Source organism: Manis javanica, chromosome 8 (assembly GCF_040802235.1).
Source record: "Manis javanica isolate MJ-LG chromosome 8, MJ_LKY, whole genome shotgun sequence".
Lineage (NCBI taxonomy): Eukaryota > Metazoa > Chordata > Mammalia > Pholidota > Manidae > Manis > Manis javanica.
In genome coordinates, this window is record NC_133163.1 from 108,141,144 (window position 1) to 108,160,244 (window position 19,101).

The 19,101-nt window shown below is 34.5% G+C and overlaps 1 protein-coding gene across 3 annotated transcripts in view; it reads right to left on the minus strand.

Moving 5' to 3' along the window:
- Positions 1-19,101, minus strand: part of ADAM10 (ADAM metallopeptidase domain 10) — a 145,270-nt gene that overhangs the window by 13,065 nt on the left and 113,104 nt on the right. For all 3 annotated transcript variants that reach the window (XM_017654155.3, XM_037020967.2, XM_073211907.1), the window contains 3 exons: positions 13,113-13,276; positions 6,630-6,813; positions 646-796 (listed from right to left, as the gene is read on the minus strand). In XM_017654155.3, coding sequence (XP_017509644.3) covers positions 646-796; positions 6,630-6,813; positions 13,113-13,276 — 499 coding nt within the window. The remainder of the gene's footprint in view (positions 1-645; positions 797-6,629; positions 6,814-13,112; positions 13,277-19,101) is intronic.

The window sequence follows — 19,101 nt, forward strand, 5'->3', positions numbered from 1 at the left end:
CATCCTCATCCTTGAGAGGTACAGAGAATGAATAGGAATTAAATTTATTGCAAATGTGGGTACAATTAGGAATTCCTTAATCTTTGCAAATACAAAGAGGACACAATATAGTAAAAACAACTTGAAGGCTAGTCATGCGTTAAACAGGCATGTTAATGCTGTTGGGGAGGAAGAAATCTCCTCTATCCCTGGAGGTTCTTCTAGCTGGTCTAAGAACCAAACTGACATGAGACAGATTAACAGAAGGAAACAAAGTTTAACTACGGAGATATGAAGAAGCCATAGACATTGGTTCCCATAAAGTTATGATTCTTAAATATATGGGCAATGGTCACATTTTTAAAGTTAGGAATGAAATAATGTGCATTTTACTGAGCATCCTTTGCATATCCTTTGTTAACACTCACCACACAGATTACAATTTGCATGTCCTTTGTTAACACTCATCACACAGATTACAAGGAGTTCAATCTGCCAACAGCAGTGCACTAAGCAAGGCTACCCCAGAAAAACAAATAAAACAAAACAATAAATAAAAACAAAGTTTCAAACCCATATGCTCTCTTAATCTCAGTTTTAAATCTGTCATAACTGCCTTCAGGGGACTTTACAGGAAAATAGACATTGCTTGAATTGGCAAGGTACCTGCACTGCTTCCCAGGCTTCAGTTTGCATTTTTTCCCCTCTGGCTGGTTTGCATCATAGCAGCACTCATCCTTACATTGGTCACTATAGCCACAGTCACATTCCTCACCTTGCTCTACCATTCCATTTCCACATATAGGTTGGCCAGATTCTGATAAAAATAAAGAAGACAGTGTAAGCATCATGCACACACATAAATTTTATTTAAAATTCACAACCTCTGCAGAGCCTCATAAAAAGAGAGCAAGGAAAACTTTGATGAGTAAGAAAAGTAGAACAAACTAGGAATCTGGAAGTTAGGAGACCTAACTCAAACAGTGGCTCAGTCACTGACTAGCAATATAGCCACAGGCAAGTCAACTCCCTTTTCTTGAACCTCAATTTCTTAATCTGTATAGTGAGGGGATTTGGCCCCTCCTAGAAGTGGTAACATTCTTTTTATGCCACACCACCACTGAGTTTTATTGAACAACTGCACTATTAATAGTACACAAATACAAATTTCATTAGTGCTTCACCAGCCAGAGAAAAAATTAAATCTTTTTTTGTTACAAAATTTCAAAATATATAGAATAAATAATTAAATAAAATGAAATCTCATTTGCCAATCACTTAGCTTTAACAACTATCAACAATATGCTGTAATCAATCAAGCATAATCTTTTGTTCTCATAAACACTCCAGGATGAATCTAAGAGTTTTTTCTTCTTAAAATCTAACCATAACACCATATACCATCTAACGAAATTAACAATGTTTAATAGCATCTAACAGCCTGTCCACATTTAATTTTCCTCAGCTGTCTCTTTATATTTGGTTTACTTGAACCAAGTTCCACACAAGTTTCCTCCAACCCCTTTTCCCACGGTTGCTTTTGGTTGACATGTGTCTTGAGTTCCTTTAATAATATAACAGATTCCTTTCTGTTTTTATTTTCACACTATTTATTTGTTAAAGAAATTAGGTCATTCTGTCCTATGGAATTTCCCACATTCTGTTTGGCTGATTGTATCCTAGTTGAAAAGTAATCTTTTAAAAATGTACATTAGTTTTGCTCCTCAGCTAGTCCAAGCTCCTTAAGAGAAGAACCATGTACTATTTATAACTTCTCTATTCCCAGAGAGCCTAATAGTATTGGGTCAAATCTTGGTTCATTAAGGTTAGACTTCTTGGTGTAAACATAGTGAATAATTTTAGAACAATTTTTAGGTTCTCTTTTAAAGTTCTTTGACTTTGTCTTTGAAGTTTAAAATTAGAACAGGAATGCTACTCTTCGTAAGATCATAAAATCACAGAGCTTTAGCATCTTCAGGGAAATGATAATATAAAATGTCTTCGTTTTACAGAAAAGAAAACTAACTTCCAAAGAGTTTGTGACTTGTGCCCCAGTATGGACACAACACAGACTAACCCCAGGTCTCCTAGATTTAAAATCTGGTGTTCTTTTCTTTTGCTACATCAAATCAATGTGGGAAACAGTTGTTGTACAGGCTTCAAATCGCAAACTAAGTAAGTAGAAGAGAACACATTTCAAACACAGAGACCCAAAAAAGGCACATCTGAATTAAAAAAATATTCTAGAAAGATTAGTTTTATATTCAGAAAGCTCATTCTTATCCTTAAATATTAAAGGAAATCTCAGAGGTAACTCAAGTCCATCCCTCCCTTTCATTTTATACCACCTCTTTATTCTCTAAAACTAGAAGCATGTATATGCACATATATACTAAGTATATAAGATTTTTTCTGAAATCTAGTAATAATCATTTTCTAATTCACATGATACGTAATTTAGGAGACAAGGAAAAATGATAGAAAACCTTTGACATAATTCACTACACATTAATTTTCATTTCATATAGAAGTATTACTTCAAAGCAGCTATTTCCTAACGGCGTAAAAATATATGGTGATGCTTAAATGCAAAAAATGTTAACAGGTACATACCTCATTAGAATTTAAGAAAAAATTTCCTTCCCATAACACCTATAAAGTAGTATGCTCATTTTAAAAAGTCAACTTCAATCAGAACATTTATTGTAAAAACCTAGCTTACAAATGAGGAATCTATGTAGTACTTTTCTACTAAAGCTTTAGAAAAACTACCACTGATAACAACAGTAACAAAACAATAACATCAATATAATTTTTGAGCTGTCCTTTTAAAAGAAAAGCCAAACAAGGAAAGTAAAAATTAGTAATTTGAACCTCATTGAACTTTAACTTTTGCTCTGGGAAAGACTCTGAAGAGGATGAAAAGACAAGCGACAGACTAGGAGAAAATATTTGCAGACCAATATCTGACAAATGATTAGTATCTACACTATATAAAGAACTCTCAAAACTCAGTGCAAAAAAAGAAAATTATAAATGGTCAAGAAACATGGACATTTCACCAGAGAAGATATACAGATGGCAAATAAACATATGAAAAGATAGTCAACATCATGAGTCACCAGAAAAATACAAATTATATCCACAAGATATTACTATACAGCAATCAGAATGGATAAAATAAAAATAATAAAAATACCAAAAGTTAGCAAGGATGAGAAATTAGATTACTCATACACAGCTGAAGGAATGTCAACTAGTATAGCACTTTAGAAAACATGTCAGTTTCATATAAATAAAAACAATCACTACATGATCCATGAACTGGACTTGGGGACATTTATTACAGAGCAATAAAAGCTTATGTTCACATTAAAAATACTGTATGCAAATATTTATAGCTGTTTTATTCATAATAGGCAAAAACTCAAAATAGCCTACATGTCCTTTAACAACTGAATGGTTAAACAAACTGTGGTACATACATTCCATAGAATAATACTCAGCAATAAAAACGAACAAGCTATAAAGGCAAAATTCTGGGAGAATCTTCAGGAAATTATACTGAGTGGGAAAAAGTCAATCCCAAAAGATTATATATTACATGATTCCATTTATGTAACATTTTTGAAGTGACAAACTTTTAGAAATGGAGAATAGTTTAGTGGGGCAGGTGAGGGACAGCAGGAGGGAGGTGGGTGTGGTTATAAAAGGACAACACTGAGGGTTCCTTTGGTGATGGAACTGTTCTGTATATCCTGACTGGTGATAAGATACATAAACCTACATTTAATAAAACTGAACAGAACTAAACACACATACACACAGATATGAGAACAAGAAAGAATGGGGAAATCTGAATAAGATCTGTGGATAATATCAATGTCAATATTCTGGTTGTGATATTATACTGTACACTTTCTCAAGATATTACAATTGAGGGGAACTGGGTGAAGGGTAAATGGAATCTCTGTTATTTCTTACAACTGCATATGAATCTAAATTATCTCTACATAAATTTCAATGAAAATCAAATGCCATATGTTGTCAATTATACCTCAATTAAAAAAAAATCCAGCTAAAAACTCAAAAGACCACACTTACCTGGAAATCTTCCCCAAATCTTTCTCCTTTGCAGTCCTGTTTAACCCTTTTTTGAGTGCTCTCAAGGTGAGCAGGCCTCACTGCTTACCCTAAAGTAACTTAAAACCTTGTGAAATAGGACTAGGACCCAAACAAATATAATACAAGGTAGAATATTTAGAACGTATTAAATGCCACGAGAGAGGCATGACAGATGAACGGATAAACAAAATGTGGCATAGCCATACAATGCACTAGTATTCAGATATTAAAAAAGAATGGCATCCTGATAAATGCTACAGCTTGGATGAATCTTAAAAATATTATCTCCTAGCCACAGCAATCAGACAAAACAAAGAAATACAAGGCATCCAGATTGGTAAAGAAGAAGTCAAACCGTCACTATTTGTAGATGACATGATATTGTACATAAAAATCCTAAAGACTCCACTCCAAAACTACTAAAACTAACATCTGAATTCAGCAAAATTGTTGGATACAAAATTAATACACAGAAATCTGTTGCATTCCTATATACTAACAATAAACTAGCAGAAAGAGAAATCAGGAAAAAAACTTCATTCACAATTGCATCAAAAAGAATAAAATACCTAGGAATAAACCTAACCAAGAAAGTGAAAGACCTATACCCTGGAAACTACAAGACACTCTTAAGAGAAATTAAAGAGGACACTAATAAATGGAAACTCATCCCATGCTCCTGGCTAGGAAGAATTAATATTGTCAAAATGGCCATCCTGACTAAAGCAATCTATAGATTCAATGCAAACCCTATCAAAATACCAACAGCATTCTTCAATGAACTGCAAAAAATACTTTTAAAATTCATATGGAATCGCAAAAGACCCCAAATAGCCAAAGCAATCCTGAGGAGGAAGAATAAAGCAGGGGGGAACTCGCTTCCCAACTTAAAACTCTACTACAAAGACACAGTAATCAAGACAATTTGGTACTGGCATAAGAAAAGACCCACAGACCAGTGGAACAGGATAGAGAGCCCAGATATTAACCCAAACATATATCATCAATTAATATACAATAAAGGAGCCATGGACATACAATGGGGAAATGACAGCGTCTTCAACAGCTGGTGTTGGCAAAACTGGACAGCTACATGTAAGAGAATGAAACTGGATCATTGTCTAACCCCATACAAAAACTAAATTAAAAATGGATCAAAGGCCTGAATGTAAGTCATGAAACCATAAAATTCTAAGAAACATAGGCAACAATCTCTTGGACATAAACATGAACAACTTCTTCATGAACATTATCTCCCTGGGCAAGGGAAACAAAAACAAAAATGAACAAGTGGGACTATATCAAACTGAAAAGTTTCTGTACAGCAAAGGTCACCATCAGTAGAACAAAAAGGCATCCTACAGTATGGGAGAATATATTCATAAACGACAGATCCAATAAAGGGTTGACATCCAAAATACATGAAGAGCTCACTCACCTCAACAAACAAATTGCAAATAATCCAATTAAAAAATGGGCACAGGATCTGAACAGACACTTCTCCAAAGAAGAAATTCAGATGCCCAACAGACACATTAAAAGATGCTCCACATCTCTAGTCATCAGAGAAATGCAAATTAAAGCCACAATGAGATATCACTTCACACCAGTTAGGATCACCACCATCCAAAAGACAAACAACAATAAATGCTGGCCAGGGTGTGGAGAAAGGGGAACCCTCCTACACTGCTGGTGGGAATGTAAATTAGTTCAACCATTGTGGAAAGCAGTATGGAGGTTCCTCAAAAAGCTCAAAATAGACATACCATTTGACCCAGTAATTCCACTTCTAGGAATTTACCCTAAGAATGCAGTAGCCCAGTTTGAAAATAACAGATGCACCCCTATGTTTATCGCAACTCTATTTACAATAGCCAAGAATTGGAAGCAACCTAAATGTCCATCAGTAGATGAATGGATAAAGAAGATGTGGTACATATATACAATGGAATATTATTCGGCCATAAGAAGAAAAGAAATCCTACCATTTGCAACAACATGGATGGAGCTAAAGGGTATTATGCTCAGTGAAATAAGCCAGGTAGAGAAAGACAAGTATTAAATGATTTCACTCATATGTGGAGTATAAGAATAAAGGGAAACTGAAGGAACAAAACAGCAGCAGAATCACAGAATCCAAGAATGGATTAACAGTTACCAAAGGGAAAGGGACTGAGGAGGATGGGTGGGAAGGGAGGGATATGGGGGGGTTGAGGGGAGAGAAAGGGGGTATTACGATTAGTATGTATAATTAGCATGTAGGGGGGGGCATGGGGAGGGCTGTGCAACACAGGGAAGACAAGTAGTGATTCTACACTGATGGATAGTGACTGTAATGGGGTGTGGTGGGGGGTACTTGGTGAAGGGCAGAGCATAGTAAACAATGTTCTTCAAAAATTAAATAAATAAATAAATAAATAAATAATATATATATAAGTGATGTATACATGAGTGTTCACTATATAATTCTCTCAAATTTTCTGAATGAAAATATTCAGAATAAAATGTTGGGAAAGTATACATACCAACAAAACAGTTGTTTCTTTTCTTCTCAAGAACTTGGCTTATATTTCTAATACTACAGAGTGAGAATTTATTGTTGTTAAGTTTGTCCCCGGATGTTGCTCTTGCATACATGATGTAATTGCCATTTTCCTTTTGTCCTAAATTCTTAGATTCTCCTGGAGTGCACTCTGTTCCAGAATCATGCTGTCAAACAAAATATAGACTCACATAAACAGGAAGTAAAATAAGGTTTTTGGGTCATCTGATTAAATGTAATTTTTTCATCACAAGAACAATGGAAGCTTGTGGACTCTGCTTTGGAAAAGATGTTACAATTGTTTTAGACTGAGAAGGAAAACAATTCACTCTTTTAGGGGCCACTATCATAGAAGGGAAAGGACAATCAGCAACGGTCTAGCCACAGCAATTTAGAGATTTTAAGTTGGGAGTACAATGGAGAACAAACCATCATAAGTCTATTAAAAATAAACTCATTCACTTTTAAAACTAGTAACAGGAATATAAACTACTTAAAATCGATTAAATATTCTTTAAAATACATGTTCAATTACATATGATGGATAGTTCAGAGTAGACAATGGTGGGGAAAGACATACAAAATAGAATGGCATAGGGCTAAGTACATACAGGATAGGCATTTAAGAGAGCTGACTTTTAACCAGTATTTAGGGAAGATAAGTAAATGCTGACTAGGAATAGAAACACAATGATCTATTTTTTAATAAAAATTAAAAGCAAAGATGTAAAACCAAAACATTGCTTTTAGAATAAAACAGTAGACATAAATGCATATGCATAGAAATAGGTTATAATATTGGTAAATATTATTGAAATACCAGATATCCAGTTGACCCTTGAACAACATGGTCTGACATTAGAATTATCCTCAGCATAAGAATTTAGGAAGAGAAAAGAAAAAACCCCCAACACTGTATAACTCTTGATAATAACACAAAATAGCTTAACACCTTTAAATTTAATAAATAGCAGCTCATGCCCAATATTTTACAAGAAGGAACAAAGTATAAAAATATGCAGAGTTAAGTGCTGTCCCTGGCCCTCAAAGGACTTGCATTCTATTTAAAAGGGACAGCAAATTTCAGAATCCCTTCCTAGTCTAACTCTCTGTCCCATATATCCATTAGAGATATCACTATTCAATTATTATTATTCTAGCCCAGCGAATATTGTAATGGACCATCATTAATAGCCATGAAAGGAGAAATGGGTTATAAACAAGCATGTCACTAATTTGCCATCGTTGTAAAACTGAATAAACAAGCACACAAATAAGCAAAACCTAAAATAGAATATAAAGGTCATCCTGACTATACCCCAACAAATGCCGTCAAAGTTCAACTAAAGAGAATGGTCTCACAAAGAAACTGCAATCTTAGTTTGACAAGAAAACAGAAAAACATTTTTATGACTATAAAAATAATACATTTCTAGAAAACTGAGAATAAAAAATGGATAAAGAAAAGTTCAATCATATTCAACTACCTACAGTAACTATTAATATTTCAGTCTATCTCCTATCTAGTTGTATATTTTGAACTAATTTGGACTATACCATGTGCACAGTTATATACATAGTTTCTGTCAGTTAAACAGTATAGTGTGAACACTGAAAAACTTGACTTTTCAATGACTGCAGAACATTCCATGATACTCTCTTATTGTGGGAGCACTTGGGCTGTTTAAAACTTTTTGCTATTTTAAATAAAACTGCAATGGATACCTTTATTTGTTTTTGAAATGTACGTAAGTCTTTGATAGAATCTGCACTTACTTCTTTTAGACGGATCCCCAAAAGAAGAACTGAGTTAAAAGGTAAGACATTTTACGGGTCTTCACAGATACTGCAAACTGACAAAGGACCATATTACTTCACGTTATTCAACAGCATGGACCAAGATTTCAGTAGGCAAATATGGGAAGGAACTGGCTTCCGGGCAGAAGAAAAGTTTTGAAAGTCTATAAATTATTTGACAGAAGCCAGGAGATAACGTTGGAAATATACTTGTATCCAAATTATGGAAAACCTTAATTGCTAAAAAAGGAAACTATATCAACATTATCAACAGGTGCTGGAACTAAGGTTGTACACAAAACTGACATGATCATAACAATAAGAACTATACTTAAGATGAAGATCAATCTGGTAAGAGTGGGCACCTATTACAATTTTCAAACTGTGATACAGAAACTTGTCTCATTTATGATTACAATTTTCCACAGCAAAAATTATAAAGTGGCTAACAACAGGCATGCAATAAATATTTGAGACAGGATAAATAAATTTAAGACAGTATAAACCACTCAGTGAGAAAGTAACATGGACACAGTAGATGTTGTATAGGAGGCCAGATAAAGACAGATTTCAGATAAAGATGTCTAGGGGGACAAGCTCAGGAGTTTATGGTTCTGGCTGATCCTACTATTAATTACATAATAAATACTTACTAAGCATGCCCTGTGTGTATGTATGTGTGTAGTAGCAGTAGTAGTATGAACAACATGCATGAAGGAATGGGATATGACTGAGCATAGCAGAGTCATTAAAAGTAGTCTGGTATGAGAGGAAAAGATAACAAAATAGGTAAAGAATATGAACCAATTTACCCATTAAACAATAAGTAATATAAAATTAATGTTCTAAAAACATTTCTGGCAGCTGCATAGGGAATAGATTAGACAGGAAGTGTAAAGAGAACAGATTCATTTTCTACCCCAAGTGTTGTCCACAGACGAGCAGCAGCAGCATCTAGGAGAGCCTTAGAAATATGCAGAAACTCAGACCCACCAAAGACCCACTGAAACAGAATCTGTATTTTAATGTTCTCAGTAATTTATATGCACACACATTTGAAAGGCTACAGAACAGAAGAGCAGTTGGTAGAGTACAGATATGCTTGGCTTTATTGCATTTCGCTTTATGGGTACTTTGTGGTACTGTGTTTTTTACAAATTGAAGATCGTGGCAACCATGCATTAAGCACTAAGCAAGTCTATCAGAATCATTTTTCCAGCAGCATTTGCTCACTTTTGTCTGTATTATATTTTGGTAATCCTCACAATATTTCAAACATTTTCATTATTATTATATTTCTTATGGTGATCTGTGATCAGTGATCTTTGATGTTACTATAGCAATTGTACTGGGGTGCTACAAACTGCACCCATTTAAGAAGATGAACCTAATCCATAAATGCTTGTGTTCTGACTGTTTCATTGACCAGCCATTCCCCCATCTCTCTCCCTCTCCTTGGGCTTCTCATTCCCTGACACAATACTGAAATTAGGCCAATTAATATCCCTATGACGTCCTCTAAGTATTCAAGTGAAAGGAAGAATCACATGTCTCTTCTTTTAAATCAAAAGCTAGAAATGATTAAGCTTAGCAAGGAAGGCATGTCAGAAGCCAAGATAAGCCAAAAAAAAACTAGGCCTCTTGTTTGCAAAGTAAAATGTTTGAAGGCAATTAAAAGTGCTACTCCAGTGAACACATCAATGGTAAGAAAGTGAAAGAGCGTTTTTGATGATACGGATAAAGTTATAGTATTCTGGATAGAAGATCAAACCAGCCACAACACTCATTTAAGCCAGCACCTGTTGAAGATCCTAACTTTCTTTAATTCTACAAAGGCTGAGAGAGGTTGAGAAGGCTGCAGAAGAAGTCTGAAGCTGGAAGAGGTTTAATGAAGGAAGCTGCCTCCGTAACATAGAAGTGCCATGTGAAGCAGCAAGAGCTGATGTAGAAGCTGTAGCAAACTATCCAGAAGATCTAGCTAAGATCATTAACGAAGATGGATAAACCAAACAACAGATTTTCATTGTAGACAAAACAGCCTTATATTGGCAGACAATGCCACCTAGGACTTTCTTAACTAGAGAGGAGAAGTCAATGTCTGGCCTCAAAACTTCAAAGAACTAATGCAGCTGGTGACTTTAAGTTAAAACCAATACTCATTTAAGTTACAACCAATACTCAATAAGTTAAAACCAATACTCAATTATACATCTACTCTGCCTGTGCTCTATAAATGGAACAACAAAGCCTACAGGACAGTACATCTGTTAACATGTTTTACTAAATGTTGTAAGCCCTCTGTTGAGATGCCCTGAAAAAAAAAAAAAACTCCTTTAAAAACATTACTGTTCACTGACAATGTGCCTGGTCACCCAATAGCTCTGACAGAGATGGACCAGATTAATGCTGTTTTCATTCCTGATAACACAATATCTATTCTATAGCCCATGGATCAAGGTGTAATTTTGACTTTCAAGTCTTACTGTTTAAGAAATATCTTTCATAAGGATATGGCTGCCATACATGGTGATTCTTCTAATGGATCTGGGCAAAGTAAACTGAAAACCTTCCAGAAAGGATTCACCATTCCAGATGCCATTAAGAACATGTATGATTCATGGAAAGAGGTCAAAATATCAACAATAACAGGAGTTTGGAAGAAGCTGATTCCATCTTTCATGGATGACTTTGAGGAGCTCAAGAAGTGGAGGAAGTAATTGTAGATGTGATGGAAACAGCAAGAGAACTACAATTAGAAGTAGAGCCTGAAGATGTGATCAAACCACTACAATCTCATGATAAAACTTGGAACAGGTGAGGAGTTGCTTCTTATGGATGAGTAAAGAAAGTAGTTTCTTGAGATGGAATCTACTCCTGTGAAGACTGTTGAAATTACAACAAAGGATTTAGAATATTACATAAACTTAGTTGATAAAGCAGCAGCAGGATTTGAGATGGACTCCAATGTTGACATAAGTTTTACTGTGGGTTGAATGCTAAACACCACATGCTACAGAGAAATCATTCACAAAAGAAGAGTCAATTGATGGGAATATCACCACCCTGATCAGTCAGCAGCCATCAACACAGAAGCAAGACTCTCCACCAGCAAAAAAATTAGAGCTTGCTAAAAGCTCTGATGATGGGTAGCATTTCTTAGCAATAAAGTATTTTGAAATTATGGTATGGATATGTTTTTTAGACATAATGCTATTGCATACCCAACAGACTACAGTGAAAACATAACTTCCATATGTATGGGGAAACCGAAAAATTCATTTGACTCCCTTCATTTGATAGTCACTTCATTGCTGTGATCTGGAATCAAACCCACAATATCTCTGCCAGTACTACAATTCCCCTAGTGAAGGATGAAATCAAGGGTACAGGGAGAGAAGAGGACATTTTACTGCCCTTAAAAATGCAAATCACCCATTAACAACAATCTGCTCATCTCCAAAATTTCAAGTTACTCTTTAATCATAATCTATCAGTCAAGAGGTAGAGAGATTAAACACATTTTGAATACCTTATCCAAGAGTATTGATAACCATCAATTTCTGATTAGAACTTATAAGAGGGAAGACTTGCAACTTACTAAGATGGCACTATCTTTTACAAACTGAAGGAAATTAGAGAAGTGCATTTGAGTATTTTAAGCTACAAGTATGTAATTTTTTTCTAAACTCATTTTCTAAAACTCCATTTTTACAACTGATGAGGTACAAGTAAAATAAGCTTACACATAGTTTTCAAAAGAAATTTTCCACTTGTTTTAGTAAGCCCTACCAAAATCACAAAAGCAGAATATCTTTCAGTATTCTCTAATTCTTTGTGTATTAATCTTTAGGTCACCTGAAAATCAATATAATGGTCTGGGTATTAAATGATACCAAAAACTGTTAATTTTGTCAGAGATTGTTAATTTTGTAAGAAATGTCTATTTTTTTTAGAGATGCATATTGAAATATATAAGAGTAAATGAATTTGCTTCTAATACCTTAAAAGGAAAAGAAACAAATACAGAAATGAGATGTGGCAAATCTTAGTAATTATTCAATCTCAATCAGGGGTCAGCAAACTGTAGCCCAGACTGTTTTTATATGGCCTAAGCTAAGAATGGCTTTTACATGTTTAAATGATTGTAAAAACAAAGAAAAATAGTCAACAGAGACCAAATATTGCCCCCATAGCCTAGAGGCCCTTTTCAGAAAAAGTTGCTGACCCCTGTTTCTGATGATGATGAGACCATGAGAGTTTGTTATACTATTTTTCTCTCTTTTGGTGTATGTTAAAAGTTTTTTCCCCATTTCCACAGTAGAAAAAAACAGACCTAGTAAACCCCAATAATGCTTTAACAGAAACCAAGCAAAAAAAAAAAAAATGCACTACACAATTTATTAACACTCAAAATGCACTTAAAACAATGAGAAGCGATTTTCATTAAACAAATTAATTCAATTAATCATGTACTAGACACTGTTCTAGGTTCAGCACATAGAAACGAATGAAATAGACGACAATCCTTTGCCTTTTGGAATTTTTGGCATTGTTATGCTTTTGTTATTTTACTCAAAAATATTCCATCTTCCTTAATATTCGTATGTTACTTGTTTTCAGTATAAACAAAACCACTCAATATAAGAGTTAGAGCCATAACAATACTTACAGGAGATCCAAAGTTATGTCCAACTTCATGAGCAAAAGTAATGTGAGAGACTTTGGGGGGTACGTGAGACCCATAGTTCTGAACAGTAATAATTCCAGTGTTTAAGGACTTCTTCTTGCCATCTGAATAGAGCTTGCTTTTTTCACATATTCCACCAGAGCTTCCTAATTTGGAACAAAAGATGGTTAAATTAGTTGTCTATTTCTCTCTCCCCAGAAAAACTTTCTAATATATGCTATATTAAAACATTTTATCTTTTGAGTCTAAAATATAACTGGTACCCACATATATCATATATTCAAAAATTTCTTTGGTACAAGATTGAAAAGTCATTTCAAATTAAAATTTTAATGGCACAGATAAAAAACTCCAAGGATTGAATACAAATCCATTATAAATTATTCCTCTTCATAATCAAAATGTCCCAATTTTTTTGCTCCCATTAATTTAATAAAACAAATATTTTAGGTTTCTGTTACATTTGAATATATCAACATTTACACTAAGTCAAAGCCTGTACTTTTTCATCCTTTAAAAAGAAAACTTAAATATTTAAGTTAAATGAAAGTTGAAAGAAATATCCTAGAGATTCTGGGAAAGTCACTTCTACAAATAATAGCAGTGATGGGTAGGAGTACATGATTCACTACCCTTGGAGGCAACATACAATATGTTTTTAAAAAAGAAGAGTCACAAAACCCCAACTTCAGTGGGATGCAGCAAAGGCAGCTCTAAGAGGAAGTACACAGCAATCCAGGCCTATTTGAAGAAGGAAGAACAATCCCAAATGAATAGTCTAAAGTCACAATTATTCAAACTGGCAAAAGACGAACAAATGAGGCCCAAACTCAGCAGAAGGAAGGACATAATAAAGATCAGAGAAGAAATAAACAAAATTGAGAAGAATAAAACAATAGAAAAAATCAATGAAAACCAAGAACTGGTTCTTTGAGAAAATAAACAAAATAGATAAACACCTAGCCAGACTTATTGAGAAAAAGAGAATCTACACACATCAAAAGAATCAGAAACGAAAAAGGAAAAATCACGATGGACCCCAGAGAAATACAAAGACTCATTAGAGAATACTATTAGAATCTATATGCTAACAAGCTGGAAAACCTAGAAGAAATGGACAACTTCCTAGAAAAATACAACCTTCCAAGACTGACCAAGGAAGAAACAGAAAATCTAAACACTCGAATTACCAGCAACGAAATTGAAGCAGTAATCAAAAAACTACCCAAGAACAAAACCCCCGGGCAGATGGATTTACTTCAGAATTTTATCAGACATACAGAGAAGACATAATACCCATTCTCCTTAAAGTTTTCCAAAAAATAGAAGAGGAGGGAATACTCCCAAACTCATTCTATAAAGCCAGCATCACCCTAATACCAAAACCAGGCAAAGACCCCACCAAAAGAGAAAATTACAGACCAATATCCGTGATGAATGTAGATGCAAAAATACTCAACAAAATATTAGCAAACCAAATTCAAAAATACATCAAGAGGATCATATACCATGACCAAGTGGGATTCATCTCAGGGATGCAAGGATGGTACAACATTCGAAAATCCACCAACATCATCCACCACATCAACAAAAATGACAAAAACCACATGATCATCACCACAGAGGCTGAAAAAGCATTTGACAAAATTCAACATCCATTCAGGATAAAAACTCTCAACAAAATGGGTATAGAGGGCAAGTACCTCAACATAATAAAGGCCATATATGATAAACCCACCACCAACATCATACTTAACAGCGAGAAGCTGAAAGCTTTTTCTCTAAGATTGGGAACAAGAAAAGGATGCCCACTCTCCCCACTGTTATTCAACATAGTACTGGAGGTCTTAGTCATGGTAATCAGACAAAACAAAAAAAGACAAGGCATCCAGATTGGTAAAGAAGAAGTCAAACTGTCACTATTTGCAGATGACATGATATTGTACATAAAAAACCCTAAAGACTTCACTTCAAAACTACTAAAACTAATATCTGAATTCAGCAAAATTGCAGGATACAAAATTAATACACAGAAATCTGTTGCATTCTTATACACTAAAGATGAACTAGCAGAAAGAGAAATCAAGAAAACAATTCCATTCACAATTGCATCAAAAAGAATAAAATACCTAGGAATAAACTTAACCAAGGCAGTGAAAGACCTATACCCTGGAAACTACAAGACACTCTTAAGAGAAATTAAAGAGGACACTAATAAATGGAAACTCACCCCATGATCTTGGCTAGGAAGAATTAATATGGTCATAATGGCCATCCTGCCCAAAGCAATCTACAGATTCAATGCAATCCCTATCAAATTACCAACAGTATTCTTCAGCGAACTGGAACAAATGGTTTTAAAATTCATATGGAACCACGAAAGACCCCAAATAGCCAAAGCAATCCTGAGAAGGAAGAATAAAGCAGAGGTGATCTCACTTCCCAACTTCAAACTCTACTACAAAGCCACAGTAATCAAGACAATTTGGTACTGGCACAAGAACAGACCCACAGACCAGTGCAACAGAACAGAGACTCCAGATATTAACCCAAACATATATTATCAATTAACATACAATAAAGGAGCCATGGATATACAATGGGGAAATGACATCTTCTTCAACAGCTGGTGTTGGCAAAACTGGACAGCTACATGGAAGAGACTGAAACTGGATCATTGTCTAACCCCATACACAAAAGTAAACTCGAAATGGATCAAAGACCTGAATGTAAGTCATGAAACCATAAAACTCTTAGAAAAAAACATAGACAAAAATCTCTTGGACATAAACATGAGCAACTTCTTTATGAACATATCTCCCTGGGCAAGAGAAACAAAAGCAAAAATGAACAAGTGGAACTATATCAGGTTGAAAAGCTTCTGTATAGCAAAGGACACCATCAATTGAGCAAAAAGGCATCCTACAGTATGGGAGAATATATTCATAAATGAGAGATCTGATAAAGGGTTGACATCCAATATATATAAAGAGCTTATGCACCTCAACAAACAAAAAGCAAATAATCCAATTAAAAAATGGGCACAGGATCTGAACAGACACTTCTCCAAAGAAGAAATTCAGATAGCCAACAGGCACATGAAAAGATGCTCCACATTGCTAATCATCAGAGAAATGCAAATTAAAACCACAATGAGGTATCACCTCACACCAGTTAGGATCGCCACCATCCAAAAGACTAACAACAACAAATGCTGGCGAGGTTGTGGAGAAAGGGGAACCCTCCTACACTGCTGGTGGGAATGTAAATTAGTACAACTACTGTGGAAAGCAGTATGGAGGCTCCTCAAAAAAATCAAAATAGAAATACCATTTGACCCAGAAATTCCATTCCTAGGAATTTACCCTAAGAATGCAGCAGCCAAGTTTGAAAAAGACATATGCACCCCTGTGTTTATCGCAGCTCTATTTACAATAGCCAAGAAATGGAAGCAACCTAAGTGTCCATCAGTATATGAATGGATAACGAAGATGTGGTACATATAAATGGAATATTACTCAGCCATAAGAAGAAAAGAAATCCTACCATTTGCAACAACATGGATGGAGCTAGAGGGTATTATGCTCAGTGAAATAAGCCAGGTGGAGAAAGACAAGTACCAAATGATTTCACTAATCTGTGGAGTATAAGAACAGCCAAAACTGAAGGAACAAAACAGCAGCAGACTCACAGAACCCAAGAATGGACTAACAGTTACCAAAGGGAAAGGGACTGGGAAGGATGGGTGGGAAGGGAGGGATAATGGGGGAAAAAAAAGGGGGCATTACTATTAGCAGACATAATGTAAGGGGGGGTGCACGTGGAGGGTTGTACAACACAGAGAAGACAAGTAGTGATTCTACACATCTTACTACGCTGATGGACAGTGACTGTAATGGGGTATGTGGGGGGGACTTGGTGATGGGGGGAGTCTACTAAACATAATGTTCCTTATGTAATTGTAGATTAATGATACCAAAATAATAATGAAAAAAAAAGATGAGTTAGTGGTTGCCAGGGGTTGGGGGAAATGTGGAAAACAGGGAGACGTTAGTAAAAGGGTACAAATTTGCATAAGATGCGTAAGGTCTGAGGACCTAATGAGTAACATGACTGCTACAGTTGATAACACTGTATTGTGTAAGTGAAATTTGCTGAAAGTAGAACTTAAACATGCTCAGAAAAAAAAAAATTAAATATGTGAGGTTATGGAAATGTTAATTCGATGAGGGGAATACTTTCACATGCATAAAAATATCAAATCATCATGCTGTACAGTTTAATATGTTAAACAAATTAGTATATCAATTCTACCTCAATGAAGTTGGAAAAAAAGAAAATGACTATGCCTAGTGGGTAAAAAAAAAGGAGGGAAGAAAGGAGAAATGTGAGAAGGGACAGAGAACAAGTGTAGCAAAATGTTGACTGATTAACCTATCAGAAGTTCATAACTTTTTGACAGGTTTGAAATTTTTTTTTAAAGTAAGTTCAGAAACTTTAAAAATTGACTTTTCAATGTGTCTTTAGAATACTTTCAAATTTACACATATATATTAAGTCATTTTGTAGTTCCCCTGTTCATTAACAGGAACTTTACAGCTTATTACCAAAATTAAAGTCCTTTCAAATCTAAATGCATTTAATGTTAAGAAATTAGTAAAAGAACAATGGGAAAATCAGAAACTGGTTGGCCAATCCACACTTGTGTACACTGTACAGAGAAGACCATAGTCCTTTTTATAACTCCATTAAAGACTTTAAGTGAAAAGTGTTTAGTTTACATTCACACTTAAAAGGTTTCCCTATTTTTGACTGAAGTATAATCAAATGAATTAGAAACAAGTTACTAAATCATTTTTAAAATCTTTTATAATTCCTGATGAAGCATGTAATAGAAGCCAATTCAAAATAGATGTGCAAGAATGGCATGACACTACAATTGCTGCCTTGTTCCTGTTAGTATTAGAAAGTAGACGGCAACAGAACATAAATTTGAGTTACTGTTGTGATATGCTTTAGGAAGCTGAGATGATAATATGCTTCACAGAAAATTAAACTGAAAGACAGCCATATGCAGATTTTAACTAGCAAAGGATTGAGAACCTTTATGATATTCAAAACTTACTACCTCTCTACACAGAAAACTGAATAGAATGAAAACAGCAAATGATTTATATTTTCTTAAGCTACTTTTACTTTTGGAGATGAGCCCTGAGGAGTCTATCACTATTTCTAAGAAACAGAAAAGATATGAATAAGCACTCTGTACATAATAATTATAGTCTACATATTATAGCTTTAAACAAATAGTAAATTAATATCCTGCCTTAGCGAAGATTTATCATATGCAAATTGGTCCAATGCAGTACTGTCAAACTTGACTTAAGCATAGATGCCTCCACATTGTTAAGTCTTTCTCAGTTGGAAGAAAAGAAAGTAAATAGCATATATTAAAAACTGATAATACACTTCTCTATATTTTTAAGGTCTGTTTATTTAAGGAAAGATCATACATAAATTTGAGTACTCTTTTGAAATACAGTCTTTGTGATGCATACCATATTCAAAGTCATAAACAACTGTTTTTGGTTTTAATGACTACTGCTTGTAGGAAATTTTAATATTTATTACAGACTAATAGTATATGTTAGAATAACTCAACTATACAGGAAGAAATAAAGTGTCTATCTAATTTAGAAGTTACGGTTTAATTTTTTTTAAATACTACAATAGTTTCAATATGCCAGAAACTCAATTAGTGATGGATTATCTTGTATACCTATAGCTAAACTATAACTCAAGTTTAGTATTCACTTCATACTGTAACCTTAAGATTTTACTACATATAGTCATCATTGAAACACAAATTGTGAATAACAGTGAATAATAAAACTTTTTTGGGTCAAAAGCAATCACTGATGGATGCATGACTCAATGATCAACAAATAAATATGACATTTTTCTATCTATA